This window comes from Primulina huaijiensis, chromosome 6 (genome assembly GCF_012295235.1).
Source record: "Primulina huaijiensis isolate GDHJ02 chromosome 6, ASM1229523v2, whole genome shotgun sequence".
Lineage (NCBI taxonomy): Eukaryota > Viridiplantae > Streptophyta > Magnoliopsida > Lamiales > Gesneriaceae > Primulina > Primulina huaijiensis.
This window is the reverse complement of record NC_133311.1, coordinates 19077130-19101232: the sequence shown is the minus strand read 5'-3', so window position 1 is coordinate 19101232 and position 24103 is coordinate 19077130. Positions and strand designations below refer to the sequence as shown.

At 31.6% G+C, this 24103-nt stretch overlaps 3 protein-coding genes and 1 non-coding gene across 7 annotated transcripts; 1 reads left to right on the top strand and 3 right to left on the bottom strand.

The window, feature by feature from the left end:
- Positions 1-5599: 5599 nt before the first annotated feature.
- TRNAV-CAC (transfer RNA valine (anticodon CAC)) lies at positions 5600-5673 on the bottom strand. Its single transcript has one exon. It is a non-coding gene; the product is annotated as a tRNA-Val (tRNA).
- Positions 5674-5837: 164 nt separating this feature from the next.
- Positions 5838-9865, bottom strand: LOC140977960 (uncharacterized). 4 transcript variants are annotated; one of them, XM_073442638.1, is made up of 7 exons: positions 9784-9865; positions 9209-9419; positions 8974-9032; positions 7180-8713; positions 6961-7103; positions 6626-6800; positions 5838-6546 (listed from the first exon to the last, which is right to left on the bottom strand). In XM_073442638.1, exons 2-7 carry the CDS (start codon positions 9327-9329, stop codon positions 5963-5965), a joined length of 2616 nt encoding a protein of 871 aa, XP_073298739.1. In that variant the 5' UTR covers positions 9330-9419; positions 9784-9865; the 3' UTR covers positions 5838-5962. The 4 variants fall into 4 exon arrangements, with proteins under 4 accessions (XP_073298739.1, XP_073298738.1, XP_073298737.1 ...); XM_073442637.1 differs by having other exon boundaries at positions 9677-9802; XM_073442636.1 differs by lacking the exon at positions 9784-9865 and adding an exon at positions 9620-9775.
- A 7444-nt stretch (positions 9866-17309) lies between these two features.
- On the top strand, positions 17310-19333 carry LOC140977959 (aquaporin PIP1-3). The gene is made up of 4 exons (XM_073442635.1): positions 17310-17751; positions 18114-18409; positions 18819-18959; positions 19078-19333. Exons 1-4 carry the CDS (start codon positions 17421-17423, stop codon positions 19177-19179), a joined length of 870 nt encoding a protein of 289 aa, XP_073298736.1. The 5' UTR covers positions 17310-17420; the 3' UTR covers positions 19180-19333.
- Positions 19334-20009: 676 nt separating this feature from the next.
- LOC140977958 (cytochrome P450 86A22-like) lies at positions 20010-22489 on the bottom strand. The gene is made up of 2 exons (XM_073442634.1): positions 22474-22489; positions 20010-22376 (listed from the first exon to the last, which is right to left on the bottom strand). Exon 2 carries the CDS (start codon positions 21897-21899, stop codon positions 20286-20288), a length of 1614 nt encoding a protein of 537 aa, XP_073298735.1. The 5' UTR covers positions 21900-22376; positions 22474-22489; the 3' UTR covers positions 20010-20285.
- Between the last annotated feature and the right edge of the window lie 1614 nt (positions 22490-24103).

The window sequence follows — 24103 nt, the reverse complement described above, 5'->3', positions numbered from 1 at the left end:
ATATAATTGAATATATATAATATAAATATATGAATTTTCAGTATCAATTATTTCAAATATAGTGATAAAACAAGTGATTGATGTTTAAAATTCTTTGACAATAATGTGTCATCTATCTAAAACTGAAAGTATAAATCACGATTTTGTACTTTTGCACCTAAAGTTTTTTAAATTAATGCACTAAAATTGTTAATTGTTTTGTATCCAAACCTGTACAAGGAATGTTGATATTAATAAACTTGTTATAATTTTATAAGAAAAATCTTATTGTTTGATCATATCTGAAATAATTAGTACTCAAATATCATATATTAGTATAATATTTTCAATGTTTTATATTGACTTTCATCTATAAAAAAAACACATGAGTCCATAAAGTATAAATATTTTTTTGTATGGATCAGCGAGCGCACAAATATTTTTTTCGAACTGACTTTAGGGATTTAAAAACAGTTTAATTTTTTTTAAAAAAAAACATTGTATTTAAGTAAAATTCGGGATTCAAGTTTTGTTAATAAATTGGTAGATATCTGGAGGAGTTTTCCCAGTGAATTCGATCTTACTTAATTTCAATTTAATTAATATAGGTTCGCCGGGGCACCAAAACCTAGGAGATCTAGGACCTGGAAAATTAATTTTGTTACATTTACTTATATTTTTTGAATTCAAATATTATTTCATATAAAAATTAGAGTATATTTCTTATGAGACAGTCTCACAGATTTTTTTTAATTAGACAAGTCAATTATGCTCATATTTACAATAAAAAGTAATATTTTTTTATAGATAACCCAAATAAAATATTCGGCTCACATAATTGATTCATGATACCGTCTCACAAGAGTTTTTTTTGTGTAAAAATTATATTTGATTTGTTTTCAGACACGAGACATTTCGTATCATGATTTTTATGGTTGTGTGAATAGTGAATAACCCATAGATCCGCTGATTGTAACATATTCCATTTGTTTTTCCCTTCAACCGAAATGTGTCAATTTTCCCCCAAAAAAGTAATTATAGTTCGATATACACGAAAATTATAATTATGCAAATTATAATATAGTCGAAAATGCCTTGAAATTGCATCCATTGACAAGATGTGCCGTGTACAAATCAACGATCGCTCGAAGTAAGATAATATTTATTTATTTATTTTCACTACAAATTAATATAAAAATGAATTATTAAATTTGGTTCATATCTACAATAAAAAAATAATATTTTTTGAAAAAAAAATATTTTTATCTAGAACTCGTTTGAGATCTGTATCAAAAATTAAACATGCATGAGATCTGTATTTTTATAACGAATCGGGTTGAGATCTGTCTCAAAAATTAAACACGCCTGAGATGCGTTTGAATGGGAAATATATGTATTTAACTAAGGAATTTTAGATATATATTTCCCATAAATTCAAAATAATTTACCCCATTTGAACTTAATTATGATAGTTTTAAATTTATTTTATCATATCATTGACGTGAAAACTCAAATATAATCAAAAAAATATTTGAAATTCCGTAACTCGCATTTGTTGTTGTAGTTTTTTTTTTTTTAATTCATGACAATATATTTCGAAACTTTATTTCATGAAATTATTTGAAATTCACTCTTTCGAATTCCTTACATCAAATTATTTAATCCAAATAGAGCACAATGTTATCTGGTCAAAATTTCAGATCTTTGCAACAAAGCATACAGAACATGTGTATAAAGGAAATATATATTTTAGAATAATATATGTTTGTTACAAAATTGTATAAATATATATTGCATAATCAAATTAAATAATAGAAAATTAGCATTTATTTGAAGATTTTTTTAATGATGATCTGACGTTGAATTATTGACAAGATAAAGTGTGATTAATAATAATTCATCACGAAAAATATATTAAAGTTTAAATTTAATAAATGCTTTATTTATTTTTTTGTTGAAACATTTAATTCTTATCAATAATCTGAATAAACAACACTATTTATCTATAAAACTTCAACTAACACATCGTTCTAGAATGAAATTAAAAATGTTTATTGGCCTTCTAAACTCTAAGTTCGTAACATAAGATCAATGATTTATATTTATAGGACATAAAAATTAAGATTTTAAATTTGAGATAAATTCGTGAACTCATTAAATACTATATGTTTTTTTTAAAAAAATCATATCAAGCTAGTGGTGAAAGAAAATTGATGTCTTCTATCGATTATTTGATGGTAAAATTGTATTCAAACTATTGTGAAAATGTCTCACGAGTCAATTTTGTGATACATATATCCTATTTAAGTCATTTATGAAAAATATTATTTTTATGTAAAAAAATATAAACTTATTATTATAAATATGAGTAACAGTGAATTATCTCACTAATAAATAATAAACAATAAACCCACTATTAAACTATTAGTTTATGAAATTCTTATTGGAAAACTCAGGAGTTGTCGCAAAAAATGATTGGGACAGATTGTGGCCACGTCAAAATTGGCAACTTTGAGTCACACAAAGTACCAAAGTAGAGGAATTCGTATACAATTTTTTTGACATTTATGCAAAGTTTGAGAGGTAAGAGTTTGCGAAATTTTGATGTTACATTTTTGTTGTACGTTTTGAAAAAGTGTTTAAAATATGCTCTGATTGATCAGTTCGAAATTTTGATAATTTGAGGTGGAGTTCAAAATAATTTTTTTGATATAATATATTTTTAAATATTTATTCTGAAATCTTTTGTAATATCGGACATTCCAAATCAAATTTGAAATAAAAATCCTAGCTAAACTAACTCCGAGGAGAAATAGTTTAAAAAACTAGAAGTAGATCTCTTGTAATACGGTATCACGAATCTTTATCTGTGAGACATGTCAACTCTACCGATATTCGCAATAAAAAATAATACTCTTAGCATAAAAAGTAATATTTTTTCATTGATGACCCAAATAAGATATTCGACCTACGAAATTGATCCGTGAGACCGTCTCACAAGAGTTCTTGTGAAAAACTAGAGCATATTTACATGCTTTTATTTTTTATTTGTTTTTATTTATGGTTTCTACAAATTGAAATGTATTTAAATCTTTACTAAAATTTCATCCCCTATTTCAAAACATCTTTTTAATTTCATAAAAAATATCTTTGTACTTCTCTTAGTATTTTTAAATATGATATTTTATTGTTTATTAATATCAAAAAAAAATTTAAATAATTTTCATTTGATATAATAAATTATAATTTTTAAACAAATTTTTTATCAGGAAGAACTCCTGAGATTGAACTTTTCATATCCAGTTAAATTAAATTTTATTTGATTTTCATGAAACCTTTTTTTTAATAAAAATATTATTCAAGATCCACATAACATCACGGACATCTTTTCCAATTGAAATAAGGGGAAAATATTTTTCATTTTAGAATATGATAAATTCGATCAAACTCATCTTTAAATAACAAAAGAGTCCCTATCATGAGATGCCAAGAGGATGTTTGATTTAATGGAGTAGTTATTGATTATCAATGATCGAGAGCTCGATTTTTCACACAGACATTTTCTTTGACGACCCTGCTACACATGATTTACCCGATGTTGTTTACTTGATAAGCATAGTTTGCAGGCTAAAAGTTACTATCACGAATAATGTAGCAGTAACTAATAGTAAGTTGACTAAAACTTTTCTCCGATTCCACTTTTAGTGCAGTGTTGCCAGCTATATAGGGCTTGGTAGAAACTATCTATATGGACAGTAACCCAATATATGATATATTATGACTGAATGAGTTATCATGATTTATTAACTCAACACATATATCATATATTGAGTGGATATGAACACTACATATGCGGGTAATATAAACAAAACCAGTACATAGATGCTTTTTTTTAAAAAAAAAAGGGTGTTAAAGATGCTAATATTTGACCAGTAATTTAGCAATTCGAATTCAAATGTTTTGAGTCAAAGGTCTATATATAGTTGTTGGAGTTATATCGATGATATTATACAAACAATTCAATTTAGTTCTAATAACATATGCCAAATGTATGTTTTTATCTCATCTTACATAAATAAATATATAAAATGAAGATTAAATTAGAAAGGAAAAATAATTTTGGATTACAAGATATAATTTATTTTTTGAAATAATATTTTTTTAAAATTTAATTTCTTTATTAATAAGATTGTGTGAAATATTGACTTAAGGGTTTTGCCTTTCTAGATATGATATTTATGATATGTTATTATTGATTTAAAAAGAGTTTATTTATAATAAAACTCTTAATTTCCATACTATGTAGATTTCTTTTTGAAGATAAATCCTAAGAGATGATAAAACTAAAAATAAGATAAGCAAGCTAAGGAAACGGGGCTCTTCGATTATTCTGCTTTTGACTCTTTGATTATTCTGTTTTTGACTCTTCGCTTGGAAGTTTTCGTGGCTGTGTACTGGTGCACTTTAGCACGTTGTGAACTTTAGAGAAAAACTATTAAAAAGATGTTGCTATTTTGAATAGTGTTGTTTCACGTGTTGTTGTGATTGTTGAAGACATCTGCAGACAATACGCGTGCAAGTGTTGGCTGAAGATCACATTTTGTTGCTCAAGTTTTTGGCACCGTGTCTTTGCTTTCTTGATTACGTTTTAGTGGTGTTAGTTGTTTAAGAAAACAATTTGTTTATTCAAAGTGTTGAGAAAATTGATTTTCATTAAAATCACTAGTGATGGTTTTTGTAAACTGAAAAGTGTTTCTAGTGCTTGTTTTGCTCTGAGACACCGCACAAGTATAGTATTTATACTTGTGCACACTTAGTTATGAGTTATTTTAGTTTAAGCTATTTATTTGTGTTACATTATTCCGCTGCATGTTGTGTCAAGTATTACAACATTTGAAACAACATTTAAATCTCGTATATTTTTTATGATTTAATTTAAACAAAATATACCCAATACTTTACAGAATTATTTTAAAATTTATATTAAAAATAATTGTAATTTATTCATACATACGATATGTAGAATAACATTAATGAAATAACATTAATATACAACCAAAGCTTCATTTGTATAAGAAAATGATACTTGCATCTATCTTTATTTATTTGATCCGAGGTATGGCTCTGGTCGCATACCTGGTAAGAGTGGTGATCAAATGTGGACTAATGAAAAAGGGGAGAAAACAGAAATAAAAAATCAAGGCATGCATGTTTATTTATTTATTTATTTTCCCATGTAAATTATTGATGTTTACTGTTGTTAAGACCCTTTTTACCCATATATATGCTTCTTTTCTTATTCTTTGAGTTGAAAAAAAAATCAGAGTTCTGATTTTAATATGTGTAATTTTCTTTAAAAAAAATAAAAAATAGTTGATCTGGTTATTTTATAAATTTCCACAACTCCTCAAGATTCAAGATGCTTTTTTTTCCTTCATTTTAGAAATATTCACCATCAAAATTTTAAATTATGCGGGAAAAAAATGATTCGAAGTATTTTTTTTATTAGTTTTAAGTAAATGTGATTAAAGAATAATATTCTAAATAAATCCTTAATAATTAAGGTCGTTTTTTTCGGTTTTATATATGCATGGTACGTTGGAAAAAAAATCAGCAAAAATGTCTGAGCCCGGGTTCGAACCGGGGACCTCTAGTGTGTGAGACTAGCGTGATAACCAACTACACCACCCAGACGAGGATGCCCTGAAGTGTTAAAAATATTTATTTATATTATAATATATTGAGGATAAATATATTGATCTTAAATTGATAATAAATTCTTGATGCTGGGGCAGTCTCAACGTCTCATTACGGCAGCAGCAGACGGATACTTGCCTCACCTAATTATTGACGTTGCAATTTTTAAATGAATGGATGTATTTATGCTTCCACACTTGAAAACAATAAACATTCACTAGCTCCACATGGTACACAATGAACTCAAATAAGAAAAAAATCTATATTTAATAGAATAAACAAATGTTTATGTATGAAATTCAAGTAGCACATCCAGTATCAACTCCTCTATAAAATCTTCTGACACTTGAATCACAATTTGCTCGGCATCAAGCCGGACATCAAGCCACGTTCTAGAATGTGCAATGTCTTTCGAAACAATCTCGTTCAACGTTCGTCTCTCTGTCTGAGGCAGTACATAGAAGTCAGCTTCTTTCATGATCTCATCAAGCACAACTTCTTCCAATGGCAAACTCGTGATCTTTGGCTTTATGAATGTTAGCCAAGGAGGAGAGGAGAAATTCCATTGATAAATCTCTAGTAAAACTTCATTTATATGATCAAATAGAAGCTTTGGATTGAGGTTAGGATCGATAAGAGGGAACTCCAGTTCATCGAATAGTGATGCATGAATCAGTTCTTCATGTAGTGGGCTAATATCTGATAGATGATCCCAGTTCACACAAGAAGCTTGGAGCACTAAATGGACATAAACTGATATGTGGTCTTGTTCATTCTTGCATGTTTTAATGTCAAGTTTTGGATCATGGGTGGTTGGGTCGGATGAACATTCTTCAAAGTTGAGACGAAGTGGTTGTAATGATCGTTCAACTGCAAATAATGATAAAGTAAAGTCTGTATGAAACAGAATAACAATAGATAAGGTATTGTTTATGTCAAAGTTAGTTACCAGTTTGAAACACCGTGCTTGGCGGACTGTTAATGACATCTATGAAAAATGGCTCGAGTACAGAAACCGGGCTTAGATGTTCTTCTTGATATTTAGTGCTGTCGCAGATGCTCAAAGAAGTGAAGGGGATATCATCCAATGTAGATGCCAATGTCTCATTCTCCGAATGTGTGTCCTGCCAATTCAGAAACTTATGAGAATGGTATGAAGTTGCTTAGCTGGCGTACATCAATTTTCCATCAAAAGCGTCTATAAGTTGAAGCAAAAGGGTACATAAAGGAACAAAAGTGCTACATATTGATGACCATTTCTCGACTTAGAAGAGACGGACTCACTATGAAATGAGCTGCAATTTCATCGTCCTCCTGTAACTCCGTAACGTCACTTCTTTGTACTGTGCTGCTGGATTCACTTTCCACTTCTGAAGTGCTTAATTCATGTTTCTGGATGCTATCTATTTCCTCGATTTCTTGTTCTCCTGTAGACATTGCCAAACCGATACAGAGAAGATTTGTAGAATTATAAAGAAAAGGAATTAAAGGAATTATTCATACCATCATTAAAGTCCACTTCATCTGTTTCAGAAAGAATGGTACAATATTCATGATCATCCGAGGATCGGATCATAGATGAAATGTTTTTTGTTTCCAAAGTCTCAGTACCTTCATGTATCTTATAATCTTCATTACAAATAACTTCTTTATTTGGTCTCAATGGACTTGGGCAAATGCTTTGCCTCTCATTCATTATCAAGCAACTGCTTCGAGTGATACTTGGAGAGTTGCTGTAGGTGCTAAATCTCATTTGAGGAGAACCAGAACAATATAGGCTGTCTCGTTTCGGGCTTATTGGCCAGCTGAAATCATGTTCTGGAGAGGAAAGAATCTGGGCCACAGTTTTTGGGGATCTTTTACTTTTCGTGTTCTCTAATGCATTCACTTCATTCACTCTAGCGTAAAGTTGCCTTTTCGCCTCAAAAATCACATCAAATTCTTGTTTCATGGAGAGGCTAACACTTGGGAAGTCTATCTTTCTGCGCACTGTCTCCTTCATGCAAATATTATCAGGCCCTTCGATGGATCTGAGAGATGATTTCTTGCTTAGATGTCCCCTTATCTCAACATTTTTGGAAGAACTGAAAGAATTCACGGTGTCCATTCCGCGACAGATACAGTCTCCGACTCCCAAAATGGGCTTATCATAGGCAAGTTTATTTGAATTTACCTTCATTGAAAGCTGTTTGGTTCCTTTTCTGCTGCCTCCAAATGTATATTTCAACTTTCTCTTCATCTCTTTGAAAGCATTGAAAGCTGTTAGGTTCCTTTTCTGATTTGATTGCCCAGACGAGCAATGACGGGTCATATTTTCCGAGTATCTGATATTTTGAGGGGCTGGCTTCAGTATTACTACCTTATCATGATGGCGCGTGAAATGTGTTTTCATGGCGTATTGGCACTTATGATCGATCTTTTCCAATAAAGGCTTCTTCAAGTTCCTGTTTTCCGAACTAATATCATATGTGCTCTCAAATTCCGAGAATTTGGCTTCCAGCACTGGCTTAGTAAATCTTGCTGACATGGGATTTGGCTCAGGCAAGAATTCCATGAACAAATCCTTGTTTGTACTCAAAACTTCCAATGCATCGGAGAAGGGTTTGCACTCGGAGCTTGCTTCTTGTTTTCCAAAGAATCTTCTGTCGATAAACATCTGATCAACAAAGGCTTTAGCCCTTCTTTGCACATGTTTCATCTTCAAGTCTGCATCCTGAGTGCATATTACGCCTAATATTTCCTCAATCCTGAGCTTATTTAAAGATGTTGCAGCTGAAATTGAAGAAGGCCGATGAATCAAGCTTGCTGAATTGTGAGACAAAGAAGAGTTGCGAGCAGATTTTTTGCCCTTCTCTCTTGCTATGTATTGAGTTTTCGCCAGATGATGAAGAAGGTCCGACTCAGTTTTCTCATGTTGCAGCCCCTTAACGATCATTTGATTGGCATTGTGATTCTCGACGGTGATATCTTCTTCAAGGAGATTACTGAATCTTGTTTCTCTTGTATCAGCTCGGCATATTGCCAAGTCTGCTGCAAACTGATGGAAATAAAGAATAGATTAGTTCATTTTCTGGACCTCTAAGGCGCAGGCAAGGATGAAATCAGGACTTTGATTTACAGGGCGAATACAACTTTTAAAATCAGGGGTGCCAAATTTTAAAGTTTTACATAAATTAGGCTCAAAATCGTTGTCCTTTTAGTTGATTGGATCCATATATCTTGCCTTAAAATCATTCTTGATCACAAAAACACAAAATTCGGACTATCGCTCATTGAAGGTCTTAAGCTGAAACTTACTTGAATTCTCCGACATTCTTCATTAAAACTTCCAAGCCGGTCAAGCTTTCTTGGATAATCTGCCGCAGTATACACAATTTACAAACTTAAATATCTGAAATGGCATCACCTAATCTTAAACCAACGATATCCAACAGCGTAAAATTTATAATTTATCAAAATTTATATTCCACTGCGAATACATTACATGTATAATGTATTCAAAAATGCTGCGAATTTAATGTTACAGTTATACCAATAATGTGTTTATTCATCAACTCTCCATTCGAAATCTGGTCATTACAGGCTCGGACTTGGCCGGATTCAAGGACATCAAGCACTCCCCGCATACAGCTGATATTACTTTCCCGCATCATCTCCAATCGGATTCGTGATATCTTTTCGACCCAACAGATTAGTCTTTACGCTCAAATGGCGTAAAAGAAGTTCTCCATGAACCACATGATCTGCAACAAGAACAAAAAGAAAAAGAAAAAGGTCCTCAGAAAGGTTAGCAAAACCACCATCAAATACATGGAGTGTAAGATAAATGACACCCTTTTGTTTCTTAAAACATAATACATTCATATACTGTCTTAGAATGTCAAATGGCTAATAACATTGCGTTTTTCTTATCATTAAAACCATGCTATGAAAAGGATCGAACCAAGAAAATTCAATGAAGAGAAACTTCAAAAGATCTCCATAAACAAACATTCTCTACAATTCCCAAGAAAACAATGCATACATCTCAAGAAACACAGCGCCACAAAATTAGGGAGTGGGGGAGGGAAGTTAGGGGGTAGAGAATACAGGTCAATAGGAACTAACTTTGTCCTATCAACAGTTCTTGAGGGACAGTGGAGAAAAGAAAATGACGCGAAATATAAAAAAGAGTGTCATTTGTTTGTTTGCATACATGCAATTTTATTTCTTGATTTGTTATTTATTTCGACGAACAGCATTAAACTGTGACCTGTGCGATATTGACTTTGTCCATCCCATTGGCATCAAAGCTTGGCTTCTTCAGGCGACTATAAATCTTTGAACTCAAGCAAGATTCTTGAAATTTTTCTATGATTCATCTGATTTTATGGCTGAAACAAAAAAAAAAGTGCCAAATATTTAATTGCATTAACTCCAGTCTTCCCGTGAAATGAAGTCTCCTGTTGAAGACATTAAATTTACGCAACATTGGACATCATTTATCCATATGGCCTTTCCGGTATTTAAGAATCCCTATTGAAAATTTGTTCATTACTCCCAAATTTAGTGCCGAATATATGTTTACTTACCCTCGATTTTTAAATTATATATCCACACAGTCATGCTATACAAATTACTTATAATTTTTTTTTGAATGCATGTGTCTTAGTAGCACAAACATGACTTTGAGATTTTGTAAATTTTAATAGAATAGTCATTTTTTTTTATCCAAAAAATGTGGCACGACTGTACAAACACAACATTTTAAAAATCTTGCAAGGCATGTAAAAATGACTTTGACTATTCAGGATATTAATCAGGCATCATGAGTTGGTGGGTACTACAAATTTGATGCAAAACAGTGCACACAGTTAATTCTGAAGAGTTGCATTGATCCTCAGTTATTTTCTTGTCCGTGGCTGCCCAACATTGAAATCAAATAGTTATAAATCGGACTTCTTCATTAAAATTTCTTGTCTGTAGTTATCTTTTCCTAATATCTTGTAAACCGTTAGTTATATATAGAATCTGGAATCGTTGCTAGCCACGGTAACACACTTTTGGGAATAAAAATTTGTTAAGAAGGAATATATTTAGCAGCTATGATTATTTTGATTGGCCGCTATCTACTATCTCTCGATTTCGTTCACATAAATATCTTTTATATATTGTGTATACTAATTATTTGTCATATTAGTTATCTATATATAATATTCAAAATATGTTCTTATTGTGAAAATTAGAATTGAATAATTAGTAAATTAATATATTTATATTTTCATTAAATATTATATAAGATAAAAAAAATTATGGACATTGTTGATGTATAGGAGAAAAATATAACGTAGCCAAAAAAAAAATTTAAAAAAAAAATTGAACTGTGTAATATTTCTATATATATATTGTGGATATTGATTAATATGATTTTGTTCGTACTTTAATGTGATTCCTACATAAAAATAAAATCAAGATTCCACGATTAAACGGAATTATTTACATTTCCACAAATTTGATAGTGGAAACAAAGATACAAGTCAAATCCACAACTTTGTTAAAAGATGCTTCAATATGTTATATAATTTTTTTTCTATCAATTTTAGTTTTATTCTTATCATATCAACACTTTCAATAAAAATGATTAAATTTACTAAAAATTAAAAGATATATGATTTAAACTGAAATTCGAGATAAACATTACAAAAAATACGATTTTTTCAAATTTTTTAATTGTTCCAAATTTATTACGTTTGGATTCCTTACCCCTAAAGGCAAAAGAAAAAGGTTGAAGATGACCATACAGTATATATGATGGGGGTATTTTTTGTAGGTAGTGGGAAGCAATTTGTGTGTTGGCGTCATTGTTATGGGGCAAGGTAACCCCAACTTGGCTTTTTGTTTCTCCATTCATCAACGATGCCTCTCCTACGGGACCATATACCAATACATGCATTAATTAATATGTATTCATATATGAGTCGATGAAATATTAATTAATGCATGTATTGGGGTTGGGGGGGTGGGCGGGGGGGGGGGGGGGGTGGGTGTGTGTCTATATATATTCTCAATTGTGCAAATTGCAAGAACGTGCTTTTGAGATAACCTATTTACATCATTGTATGTATAAACTTATTGTTTGATAATCGGCTAACATTGCTTGGTGGTAGTGGTGCAAGGATATGGAAAATTGAATATGTACATATAGGGGTACATAGGTAATTTGTTTTAATGTATTTTTCATTGATTTGTTAACAATATGTAAGTATGTTTCGATTATCAATTTTAGACATTCTCATCAGAATCATGTCACATGTCACAATTGATTTTTAATATTTTTAAAGCTCCTGTTAAAATTTATCATTATCCCTAACCCCAAATCAGATTTAATTTCAATACTATTACAAAACCCTATATATTACCAATATAGTCAATGTCATGTGGAATCGGTATAAATAGTAGTAAGTAGTAAGTTAACTTTTATCGTCATAAGTAGTATAGTATTAGTATATCAATTATCGAGTGACTGCAAAGTTTAAATTATTTAAATTAGTCTTGTACTAAAAGTTATACAATTTGATAAAACTATATACGTGATAATATTTTCTAAAAGGAAAATTATAATTTTTGGTCTAACTGGATCATTTTTAGTTTGGTAAGTTTTCAGATTATAATTTTAATCACGTAAGTTGATATTTATTATATTAGAGTTTAGAGTGATGATGTGATCGTAAATTGTTACGAGATTTTAGATAGAGATTGTCGCGCTAATATCGGATTGTATTGTAATATTTTCCTTTTTTTAATTGCATGGTCGTTATTCGATGCAAATCAAAGTTGGCTCATTAAAATTTGTGCAGATTTATGAGGATATGAGGACCAAAATAATTTATGTTAAAAAAATATAAAACTTTTATTTTCCATTGGAAAAATTGTTGGGTGTGGATCAGTTGTAAGAAGCGATAATGTTAAAAAGTGGTCCATTTCAGGCAAATGGATAATAAAACTTCATAATTTCTTTTATCCAACGTTATTGATTGATTTTGGCTTGTCGAAGGTACAAAGACAAAAGTTTTTATGATGTGGTGACGAATGGGTGTTACTCTCTATAATATAGTAATTGTAATTAATTTGAGAATACTAATATTTTTTTTCCTGGCTTGAAAATATTTCGTTTGCAGTAAAGAATATGAAATGATCGATTTGGGGAATTTTTGTTTACGTTGAAATGCGTAATGACTAAATAAATACATAATTCAATTGTGGAATGTGGATATGGATACGGAGTTTGGAGATATTAATTTTAATTACATTGATAATGATGATATAAATGCATCTTTATTATGGATAATAATATGTATCCCTTCTCACTAAGGGAAAACTACATCTTTTTTTTGTGATAAAACAACTAATCAACATCTTTTTTTTTTATTGGGTATCGGGTGGATTGAGTCTTGAACTCGATATTTTGTTTTGAATTTAGAACTTTGGTGTCATGTAAATAGGCAACATGCAACATCCACGAGTGGATAAATCATTTATTTTGTACAATCAATCATATCTCAATTCAAGATTTCATCTTAAATTTGGACATTTTTATTATGTGATTTATGTCATCGTAATTTTATTTTGGCTTTAAGTCATCGGCCCATTTAAAAGAAATTACATGCCAATAAACTCGTGGTGTTTTTGTTTATTCGTTTTTTAGATAATAAGCGATTGATTTTTATTTTTTATTTTTTTTGAAAACGTTTTTTTAGAAACCCTTAAACAAAAGTTAAGAAACAAAAATTTCCTTCACAAATGTACTATAATTCCATTCAATTTTAATATATTTTATTTATTTCACAATTTTTATTTTTTAAATTATTTTTACAATACTTGATAATTTATCATCCGAATTATTAATATATAGGTTCGTATATTTTATAAATTATAGTAATATTTTTGTAAACATTATATCAATCTTTTAGACACTATTAAAATCTTTATATTTAATTAATATTTTTATATATTTAAAGTGAATATTTGTAACTTTATTTTTCCCATTTTAATTGCTAAACATATTGTTTGCTTTGAAATCTTGCGTGCTTGCCACGTACTCAAAATACAAATCTGAATGTAAAAATTGAAATATAACTTCTGAAATAGATGAATATAGATCCCGATTCGGATGTTAGTTTTATTATCATCGGTTTGATGCGACAAAAAATGATTGAATTTATCCACTAAGAATTGAAATAAACATTTTTCACAAGCTGGAAAGCTGAAATAGAAGCTGGAAAGTTGCTATAAACTGGAAAAAAATATGAACAATGATGCTGAAGGTTTTTCTTCTGATCCTTCTTCCTCTTGCTTTTGTTCAACTCCTCTCCACCCTTTCAAAAAAAAAAAACTCCTCTCCACGTTTCCTTCAGTTTTCCCATGTTGTAAGCCCAATACTTGGGCAATCCTTCAATTGTCTAAACATTCAGCCGTCAAGTTTCTTTTTATGGACCAAAATCATCCTCATTTTCCTTTGGTCCAAAAACAAAAAAAAAAATTTCTGTTTAGGAAAAAAAAAAAAAAAAAAAAAAAAAAATTTCTGTTTAGGAAAAAAAAAAAAAAGTAAAATAAGCCATAAAAAATTTGTTTACAGATAAACAAGAAAATAAATTATCGTCCCATAAACATAAGGAATAAATAATAAAATAAGCCATAAAAAAATTTAGATGAATCCTTGGTCGAAATTAATTAGGTCGTTTAGTTTATATGATTTTATAGTTATTTTTCCTAAACTCATAAAATTTAAACTTTGTAAAACCCAAAAACATGTCGTGTGTTGTACCATATTTAATTTTGAATCAAAGAATATTGTTCACGTGAATACCATATTTAGTTTTGAATCAAAGAATATTGTTCACGTGAATTTTGTATTTCTTTAAATTGATTTCATCGATGTCTTTAATATTTCGCCATTCTGAGAAAATACATCATTCCTCTTGTATGTCTCGAGTATACTTTTGCTGCCAACCACAATCATCTGCCAATATATTTTTTTATAAAAAAAATAAAATTACAATTTTNTATTTTTAGGATTTTAGTCATTTTTATGATATCGATGCATTACTTATTTGAATCTTATGCAATGATGATGTCTATAACATCACATCAATATTTCCGATATAAATAACAAAAATGGTCAAATTTTGAAAAAATATGATTATGACTAAAAGTTGACAATATACAATCACCTGAGTCTCTTGTAACGTTAAAATCACCACTAATTTAAATTTATACATATTCAAATATGTCGATTTATTTAATCTTTTTATTGGGATTCTTGATTGAATTCAAGGGGACCAGTATCGCTTGTGATAACAGAAGTTAGCCGGATATTTACAAGCTAGTTTCTTTTTTTTCCCCCTCAAAATTTGAATCAGGGTTATGTTTGGTTATTGATTTCAAATTAATGAACAAAATTAAATTAACTTCGTATCAAGTTATAAAAATTTTGATAATAATCACGATAAATTTGAAATTCACTCGAGGATAATTTCTTAGATTTTTCTTGCAGATCAAATTCATAAACCGAGAATCTACCATATAATTATCGCATGAAATCAAAAATTGGAACATGATTTAATTAAGTTCGTCGAGTAGTAAGTAGCTAAGGTATCAAACGGGGATAAAATTTTGGACAGTGGGGTTCTCTGGAGCCGTTGGCCATGGCAGAAAGTCACTTTCCGCAACGGCTACTTTGCAATTCCATCCCGTTTGATTACCCTATTAGATGGTAATTATTTAGTCTCTAAAAGTAGCAAACCCTACCCTAACGTTAGAGATGACCTATTACCTCTCCATAGACGCAACTGTCGCAATATTAGTGCTTAAATCATATATAAAACCAACACATTGATATTATATTAATTAATTCATACATAGAAATTAATTCTAAAAACTAATTAATTTAAATTATAATTAAGTAAATTTGTATAATTAAATCATATTTATATATAACATTATAAAAGAATAAATAATTTAATTATTTATAGACTAAATTTTTTATTTATAAAAAATATAAAAATTTATTAAAATTAATAACTACAAAAGGCAAAAAAAACAAACAAACAAAACACGTTGTCGCTACAATGTTGCTCCAAATATAGCTCTCTTCCAACAGAGAGCTGAAGTGCATTGGAGCCAAGGCAATAAATTTATACAATAAGCATGTAATTATAATTCTAAATAAAATTTCATCAAATTAATTGAAAATTATTTACTATCTCAAAATTGATATCTAAATTTTGACAATCATGGATCATGTATGGCGAATTCCTAGATAAATTCAAAGAGAACATGCATGTTTATAAATTTCTTGATTCACAAAAAAAAAAAAAAAAAGCACTCTCGGGACATAAACATGTGTTTAGAGTATAAAAATATTTTACTTATATGTGTGTTACATTCATATATCTAAAACTGAAAGTGCAAATTATGATTTTGTACTATTTGAGTATGTTGACTCCATGTATATATAAATCAATACATTTATAAAACGTTTTTGCACCTAAATTTTCTTAAATTAGTATTCAAACAAGTATAATAAGTGTTGATATTAATAAATTTTTCTATTTTTATGCTTAAAATCTTATTTTTTTATATCTGATATGAAACATCCGGTACTCATATATCATATAAAATAATATATTTTAATTTTTTTGTACAGTGAAAAAACATGTGAGTCGAAAGAGTGGAAAAAAACATTATTATAGATTAGAAAGTATAAAAACATATTCTCTCTGACATGCCACGACCTTTGAAAACCATTTTTTGAACATTTTTAGACATTAGGCAACCTTTTCAAAACATGCTCATTTATAATATATATTTACTATTTTATAATATTTGAGTACATCATAGTAATCATTTTGGCGTATTCACGTGACATCAAAATATATTTTCATTTTTACTTCTCCACAATTTATTATATAACTTTGATGATGTATGTTTATTAGTAATCTTCATATATTTATCAATTTTATTTTTATTTTTTTCATAACCTCTCTCTATTTTATCCCAAAACTCACACGTTTTTTTTTCTGTTGATTTTTTTTATTCAAATAATTAAATTGTGTGAGCATGACATAACCATGTGCGATGATTGCAATTATATTTATTAAGCTGTACCAATATTCAAATTACGTCGAAATAAAATTATTATTATACCCTCGTCAAAACAAAAAATTCACAACTATAATATTATCTTTATTTTATAATATTTTGATTAAAACCCAAATGAAATTTTTTTAAAAAAATAAGGGCACTGTATTACGAGCATCTCATTTACTCCAAATTATACAAATATTCATGTTATGAGTGGTCATGCGATATTAAATCATCCAAACCAGCTTACCAAAATTAATTAATTACTAAATTAACTTACAAATAGTTTATGACACTCTGTTGCAGATAACAACAAAACATTTTTCAGAATCAGTCAGTCAGATTTCACGATCGTCCCTCTTCTCCCAAGAATTCTAACCCCACTAATCCTTCTTTTAACAAATAGTTAATTTAATAAACTAAAAGATTAGCTTAAATAATTGTGTCAGCACAAGTAACAAAATTTATGGAAAGATAAAGCACGACCCTTTACTTAATTCCAAGTAATGAATGATTTTCAGCTATAAAAGAAACATTGCGGATATTATTTAGCCACTCCACCACCACCTTGCTTCGGTATTATTTCAGAAAGTGAGCAATTTTAGCTTTGTGTTCTTGAATCAATGGCAGAGGGCAAGGAGGAAGATGTTAAGCTTGGAGCTAACAGATACACAGAGAGGCAGCCATTGGGCACGGCCGCTCAGTCGGACAAAGATTACAAGGAGCCACCTCCAGCCCCTTTGTTTGAGCCGGGGGAACTGAAATCTTGGTCTTTTTACAGGGCAGGAATTGCGGAGTTCGTGGCCACTTTCTTGTTTTTGTACATCACAATCTTGACTGTTATGGGGGTCAATAGAGCACCGAACAAATGCGCATCTGTTGGTATTCAGGGCATCGCTTGGGCCTTTGGTGGCATGATCTTTGCCCTTGTTTACTGCACTGCTGGTATTTCAGGTCGGTTTTGTGCTCTTTCCGTTTACTTTCTGGGTTTACTCATTTTGGCTTAGATCCCAGTCTAATGGTTGAATGTCGGCATTTTTATGTGAAGTGTTAAATATTTACTGCATTCTTATATCTGTGAGTGTGATTTTGGGATCTTTCTTGTTATGTGATTCTGGATCTTGGTTCATAGGCTGCTAGTAGACCTATCTGCACCATTAGTGAAATAAAGGTGGAATAGTGATAATGTTATCAACAATTCTTGCCTAAAAACTTTTCACCTCTACTTAAACCATATAATTTAAGATTATAACCAGTAAATCTTCAATATTATTTGAATTAAGGAGTTAATTATTGGTATCTTTGTGTTGAAACAGGAGGGCACATCAATCCAGCTGTGACCTTTGGCTTGTTCCTGGCAAGGAAGCTTTCCTTGACCAGAGCTCTGTTCTACATTGTGATGCAGTGCCTTGGTGCCATCTGTGGTGCTGGTGTGGTGAAGGGTTTCATGGTGGGACCTTATGAAAGACTGAAAGGTGGGGCAAATATGGTGAGCCATGGCTACACTAAAGGTGATGGGCTTGGTGCTGAGATTATCGGAACTTTTGTTCTTGTGTACACTGTGTTCTCTGCTACTGATGCAAAGAGAAATGCTAGAGACTCGCATGTCCCTGTATGTCATCCTTTCCTTTTCTAATTTGTTTTATCTACCCTGTTTTACTGGATGATTTTTCTGAAACTCCCCTTGCCACTCGATTCAGTTCGTGTAATATGGTAGATTCTAGAACATACATACATGCTAGACTTAAAAAAATGAAAATTTTAGTGTGCTTGGTTGAGGGCTGCACAGTTTTCATGCGCACCATTTTAATTTTTTCGTAAATATTGATTAATCATGTCGTGTTCCTGTATTATTACAACACTCAAATCACTCATTGAGCCTCTAAATCGAAGAAGCTACTGATTGTAACTGTTACGTTCAGTAATGAGCACAAAGATTTGTCATAATCTATGCGGGTTGTGTCTTTTAACAGTTCAATATATGTCGAGTTGAAGCTAATATATGATCACTTCTGTTATAGCTTTTGGCTCCGCTTCCTATTGGATTTGCTGTATTCCTTGTTCATCTGGCCACCATCCCCATCACTGGAACCGGCATTAACCCTGCTAGGAGCCTCGGAGCTGCCATCATCTACAACAAAGCCCAGGCATGGGACGACCACGTAAGAATATTGTCTCATCTTTTGTGTGAATCAATTCGAAATATACTGACTCTGTGTCATTGTTCATTTGTCGATATTTTTTTGACGGAGTTGTTTATGATTGATTCTTGTTTCTCAGTGGATCTACTGGGTTGGTCCCTTCATTGGAGCTGCTCTCGCTGCGGTTTACCACCAAATCGTGATCAGAGCCATTCCATTCAAAAGCAGCAGGGCTTGCTAAATTCAGAGGCCAAGATTGTGTTGTGCTAATTATGGTGGTTTATGTAATTTGTGTAGTCTGATTCTCTCTCATTTGCCTTTTGTGTGTGTAAATTGCTACTTGTGATTATGGGGTTTTGCTGCAAACTATATCTTGAATAAACAGTATTTAATTAAAATGGGAATATTGTATTACATAGTAGTTATTAGAATTTTAAAAAAAAAAACCCATGTCATGTTAGTGTACCATGAAGGAATAAATTACAACATAAAGTCCAATTAAATTTATTATAAGTAGATGCATTAATATGTAAGAGATTAGATGAATTAATATGTAAGAGATTAAATAATTCAGGTCCTAGAAAGCTACCCTATTTGTCCCTACCTAATTTTTTTGAAATACGATTATTCTGATTTAGTAAATATTAAAATGGCTACAACAACATGATCTAAAGAATAAATAGCTATTGCCACAATCCATGCAGAGAACTCTTTATGTAGGATATGAATTTTTAACTTTGAAAAACATCAAAGATTATTCGTAACTTTTTTCCCCCCAAATTATTTAAGGTTTTCCACTTTGAAATTGCATGTGCATGTGATTTTCTTTTATTAATTAACCACCCAATTGTGTTGGTACTCGTATTTTGAGAATAATATGACGCATTGAAATTTCCATTTTGACTACTTAAAAGATGTATATCGCGCTTCTTATCTATGTGGTGTTTGACTACTTTTTTGTGAAATGCGAGCTTGAAGAAAGGCTAACAATGGATATAATAATAGAAGCAAATATCAAAAAACAAAAGTTTCATCAGATCGCAACGAATAAGCAGACGTTTTATTCCCAATACAAAGCCCGTATGTGTTGTTCCAACATATACTCTGTTATCGAGTTTACGACAAATATCCGATGATTATATATAGAAACTTGACAAATAGATCTCATCCTTAAAATGTATGGTATTGGAGGAGCAAAGATTTTGAAACAATACAAGTCGGTATCTTTTTGGGAAGGAAAAACCTATATGCAATGATATTTTGCTTTATGTTGGGAGGTAACTTAAATTATTGACGATTGGTTTTTAAGGCATCATATTCACAAATTAATCATCCCGATTGCTTTAATTAGTCGTTATGAGAAGTACCATTAGTGAGAGGCTCCTCCATTGCGCAACAATCTTTGCTGACTTTGCCGAGTACAGGAGCCAAGTCTCTAGGATACACATTCACCTTCAAGCCATCCTTCAGGAACAATGTCAAGGACATCTTTTGGTCCACCTTGTGCGCCGGTGCCACCTTGAGCCGGTGGCGGAGTAGCACGGCCGCCGCGATCGACTTCATTTGCAAATAAGCCAAATCTTTGCCTAGACAAATCCTTGGTCCGGCATTAAACGCAACAAATTGAAATTGATCTTTGGGTTGGAATTTCTTGTCATCCCCGGACAACCATCTTTCTGGCTTGAATTCGATGCAATCGTCGCCCCAAATGAACTTCATTCGGCCTGTCGAATAGATGGAGTATGTAATACTCGAACCAGCAGGGACGAACGTTCCATCCGGCAATATGTCATCTGCTACGACGTGCTTAGAGTCTTCGGGCACTGAAGGGTACAACCTAAGTGTCTCGGCTAACGCTGCCTTGAGGTATATCAATCGATCAACTTCTTCAAACACTAGGGGATCTTCAACCCATTTCAAAATATCACTACCACGAGTTTCCATTAATATGGAGCTTAGTTCAATCAAGATTTTCTCTTCCACTCGTGGGTTCAGGGTCACCAACCAGAAGAACCAGCTAAGCGCCACCGATGACGTGTCGCGCCCAGCTAGGATGAAATTGAGTGCCACATGTCGTAGGAATTCATCGGTGTACGACTCCTTTTTCTTGATGAACCTTGATAGTAAGTCGTCATGCGGAGACTCACCACTTGGTTGACTCATCAACTCGAGTTTACGAGTATTGATGACTTGGGTCAAGTAATTGTCCACGTGTCCTAAACATCGGCTAAGGCTGGCTTCCATTCCAAGCCGGAGCCATTTTTTCAATTTCCAAATGAACTCGGGCAAAATAAACCGTTGCAAAGTGGCTTCGGTGGCTCGATCGAAAGCCGACGCGAATCTATTCTCCGGTAGGCCCGGAGACAAGGTCTGCGGGTCCTTACCAAAAGTCAGACCACATATGTTGTCAAAAGTGAGCCGTAACAAGAGGTCTTGGAGATCGACCGATTGGCCCGCACGCTGAGCCGCCTCGAGAATGGGGCAGAACCTATTCTTGATCGCTCGGCTCACCCATCGAGCCATGGCTTGCCTAAGTGTCCGGGTGGTGAACTCCAGTGCCGCAGTCTTACGTTGGAAGAGCCACGTGTCACCATCAGAATTGAAGATGCCTTGCCCAAGTAAATCATGGAAAACAGCTTGCCACGTGGGCCCCTTTGGATAATTATCAAACCTAGCTTTCAAAATGTGCTCTAAATTCTTCGGGTCGCACGTGACCGTCACGAGGCCTTGTTTCCGGCCCAAAATTGGAATTGCACATATACAAGTCTGATATGTCCCTCCGCAGGCCCGAAGATTTTCGGCGATCCATTCATGCATTCTGCTGCTGTTCTGGATTAAGCCCGGAAGACTACCCAAAACGGGCCACATTCTCGGGCCCTTTAAAGTCCTCGTGATTGATCTGAACCACGCAAAATATGCTGCTACAAATGCTGAAACTATCACAACCATTGATGCATCCATCTTAACCCGGCCCAATTCACGAAACTTGGAGAAAACCTCCCTCCGAGCGTCTCTGAACTTCAGAAAGCTTCAATCTTGAGTATTACCAAAGAAAATGAAATCCCAAATGGAAAAATGTGATAAGAAAAGTATATGTTACGTAAATCATCAAGGATAAAAATCTCAAAAAAAAAAATTGGCTGAAAAAGAGAAGGTAATACTCATTCGACAGTGTGATGAAAAACAGGGAAGTAAAAAAGATATAGGGCGAGAGATCTGCGAGTGCCAGAGATGGAAGAAATAAAGTGATTTATAGCAAATAAAAGAGTTGCAATAAATACGGGGAGTCGACTGCTTTTGAAACTCAGCATATGCCTACACAGATATATACATATATCTCGACAATAAATGCTACAATAAGAGGTTGTGCTTGAATGAGCCAGCATTACACATAATTTAACCGCTCACAAACAAATAATCCCACCTCCAAAATTTGCTCTGAAATGTGTAAATGTAATATAAATTGAGAAGATTACATGAAATGGATTTCTTGGAAGATAAATACAGATATATATGAGGTCATCCCATTATCCACCGCTAATTTTATACATGACTTTAATTTCGACTTTAACTGCATCATTCAACAATTTTTTGAAATCCTCTTCTTTTTTTAGGCGTTCTTTTGGTTTCTAGTTGACTTGTGATGAGGATGCTCACCGAATTTGGCAGGAATGGAGCTCCTTCTTAAATTCTTGCATTAAATGGTGGAAGCAAAGTTAATGAAATTAGTTGAGAAAGCATGTGCACATGCATACATGCATGCAGCACTAATGTATATATCATGGATGCATGGTACATATAAATGAGATGAGGAGAGTAACCATTTGTAAGGGTATGAAAAATTTTGGTTAAACTGAATTAATCAATCGAACTGAATTAATTCGAAAATTCGATTCGGTTAATTCGGAAGTTTGGTTTTGAAATTTTGAACAATCGGTTAATTCAATTATTTTGGTTCGATTTCAGATTTAATTTGAAAAATTCGATTAACCCAAACTAACCAATTTAGTATATATATTAATTTAAATTGTATATGGGCATTAAAAATATATTAGAAGGAAGTTCATTCATCCAATGATTTTACATTCAATATTTTTATTTGTTATTGATATTTTTTGTTCAATATTTCTTGTTATTTATGAGCTCTCTGTTGTTTTTTTTTTGTGTGTTAAAATTCGTATTTTTTTTAAAAAAATATTGATTATTTCGGTCAATAACCGAAAAAACCGATTTGAAAATCGGTTCGGTCAATTCGGTTTCTATGAATATTTCGATCGGTTCGGTTATTAAAAAAAAAAAATCGGTTAAATCGGTTCTAGGTCTATTTGGTTCGATCGGTAACCGAATAGACCGATTGCACACCCCTAACAATTGGTTCTGTTTTAAAGCGTTTGACTCAAATTTTACAATAATTTTGAGTTAAATTATATATGTGTTATATATAATAGTCTTTTAATTCATCATTTCATTCTTTATCATTTTATCTCACGATCGAAAACGTCAAGTGTATTTATTTATTTTTAAATAAGAAACTGTGCATCTGATTTAAATGTTTTAGATGAAGTGATATCATTGTATATAAATATAAATGTTGTGCTCCATGTATATTCATGACATGGATGGGGATATTAGGTACTTTGATGGTATTTAAATATAACTACATTATTATTAATTGGTTTAACCCATTATTATATTACTCATTTACATCAAAGTCTCATCTTGCAAAAATATAATACCATAATATTGCCTAGAGTTAACTGCAGTCATGGTCCTTGTTAATTTTGTTTAACTAATAATAATAATAATAATAATAATAATAATAATAATAATAATAATAATAGATATATTGCTAACATTATATTTATAATATAGTTAATAGTAGTATAAAACAAACTGGGTTGATGGTTTTTCGACACAACCAATAACAACTTCCCAACAATATCACCACATTAAATAAGGATAAAATGATTTTTTCCAAACATTTTCTTAATTTGTGGGAAAAGACATATATACCTAAATGAGTTCGTGGGATGGATGAAGTATTTTGATTAGTAATTTCTCGCATTATTGAATTTGGGTGCTAGGGTAACAGTTTGGCTAATGTGGTGTGTGTGTGTGTGTGTGTGTGTATATATATATATATATGTCTATCTCGTATGCCGACA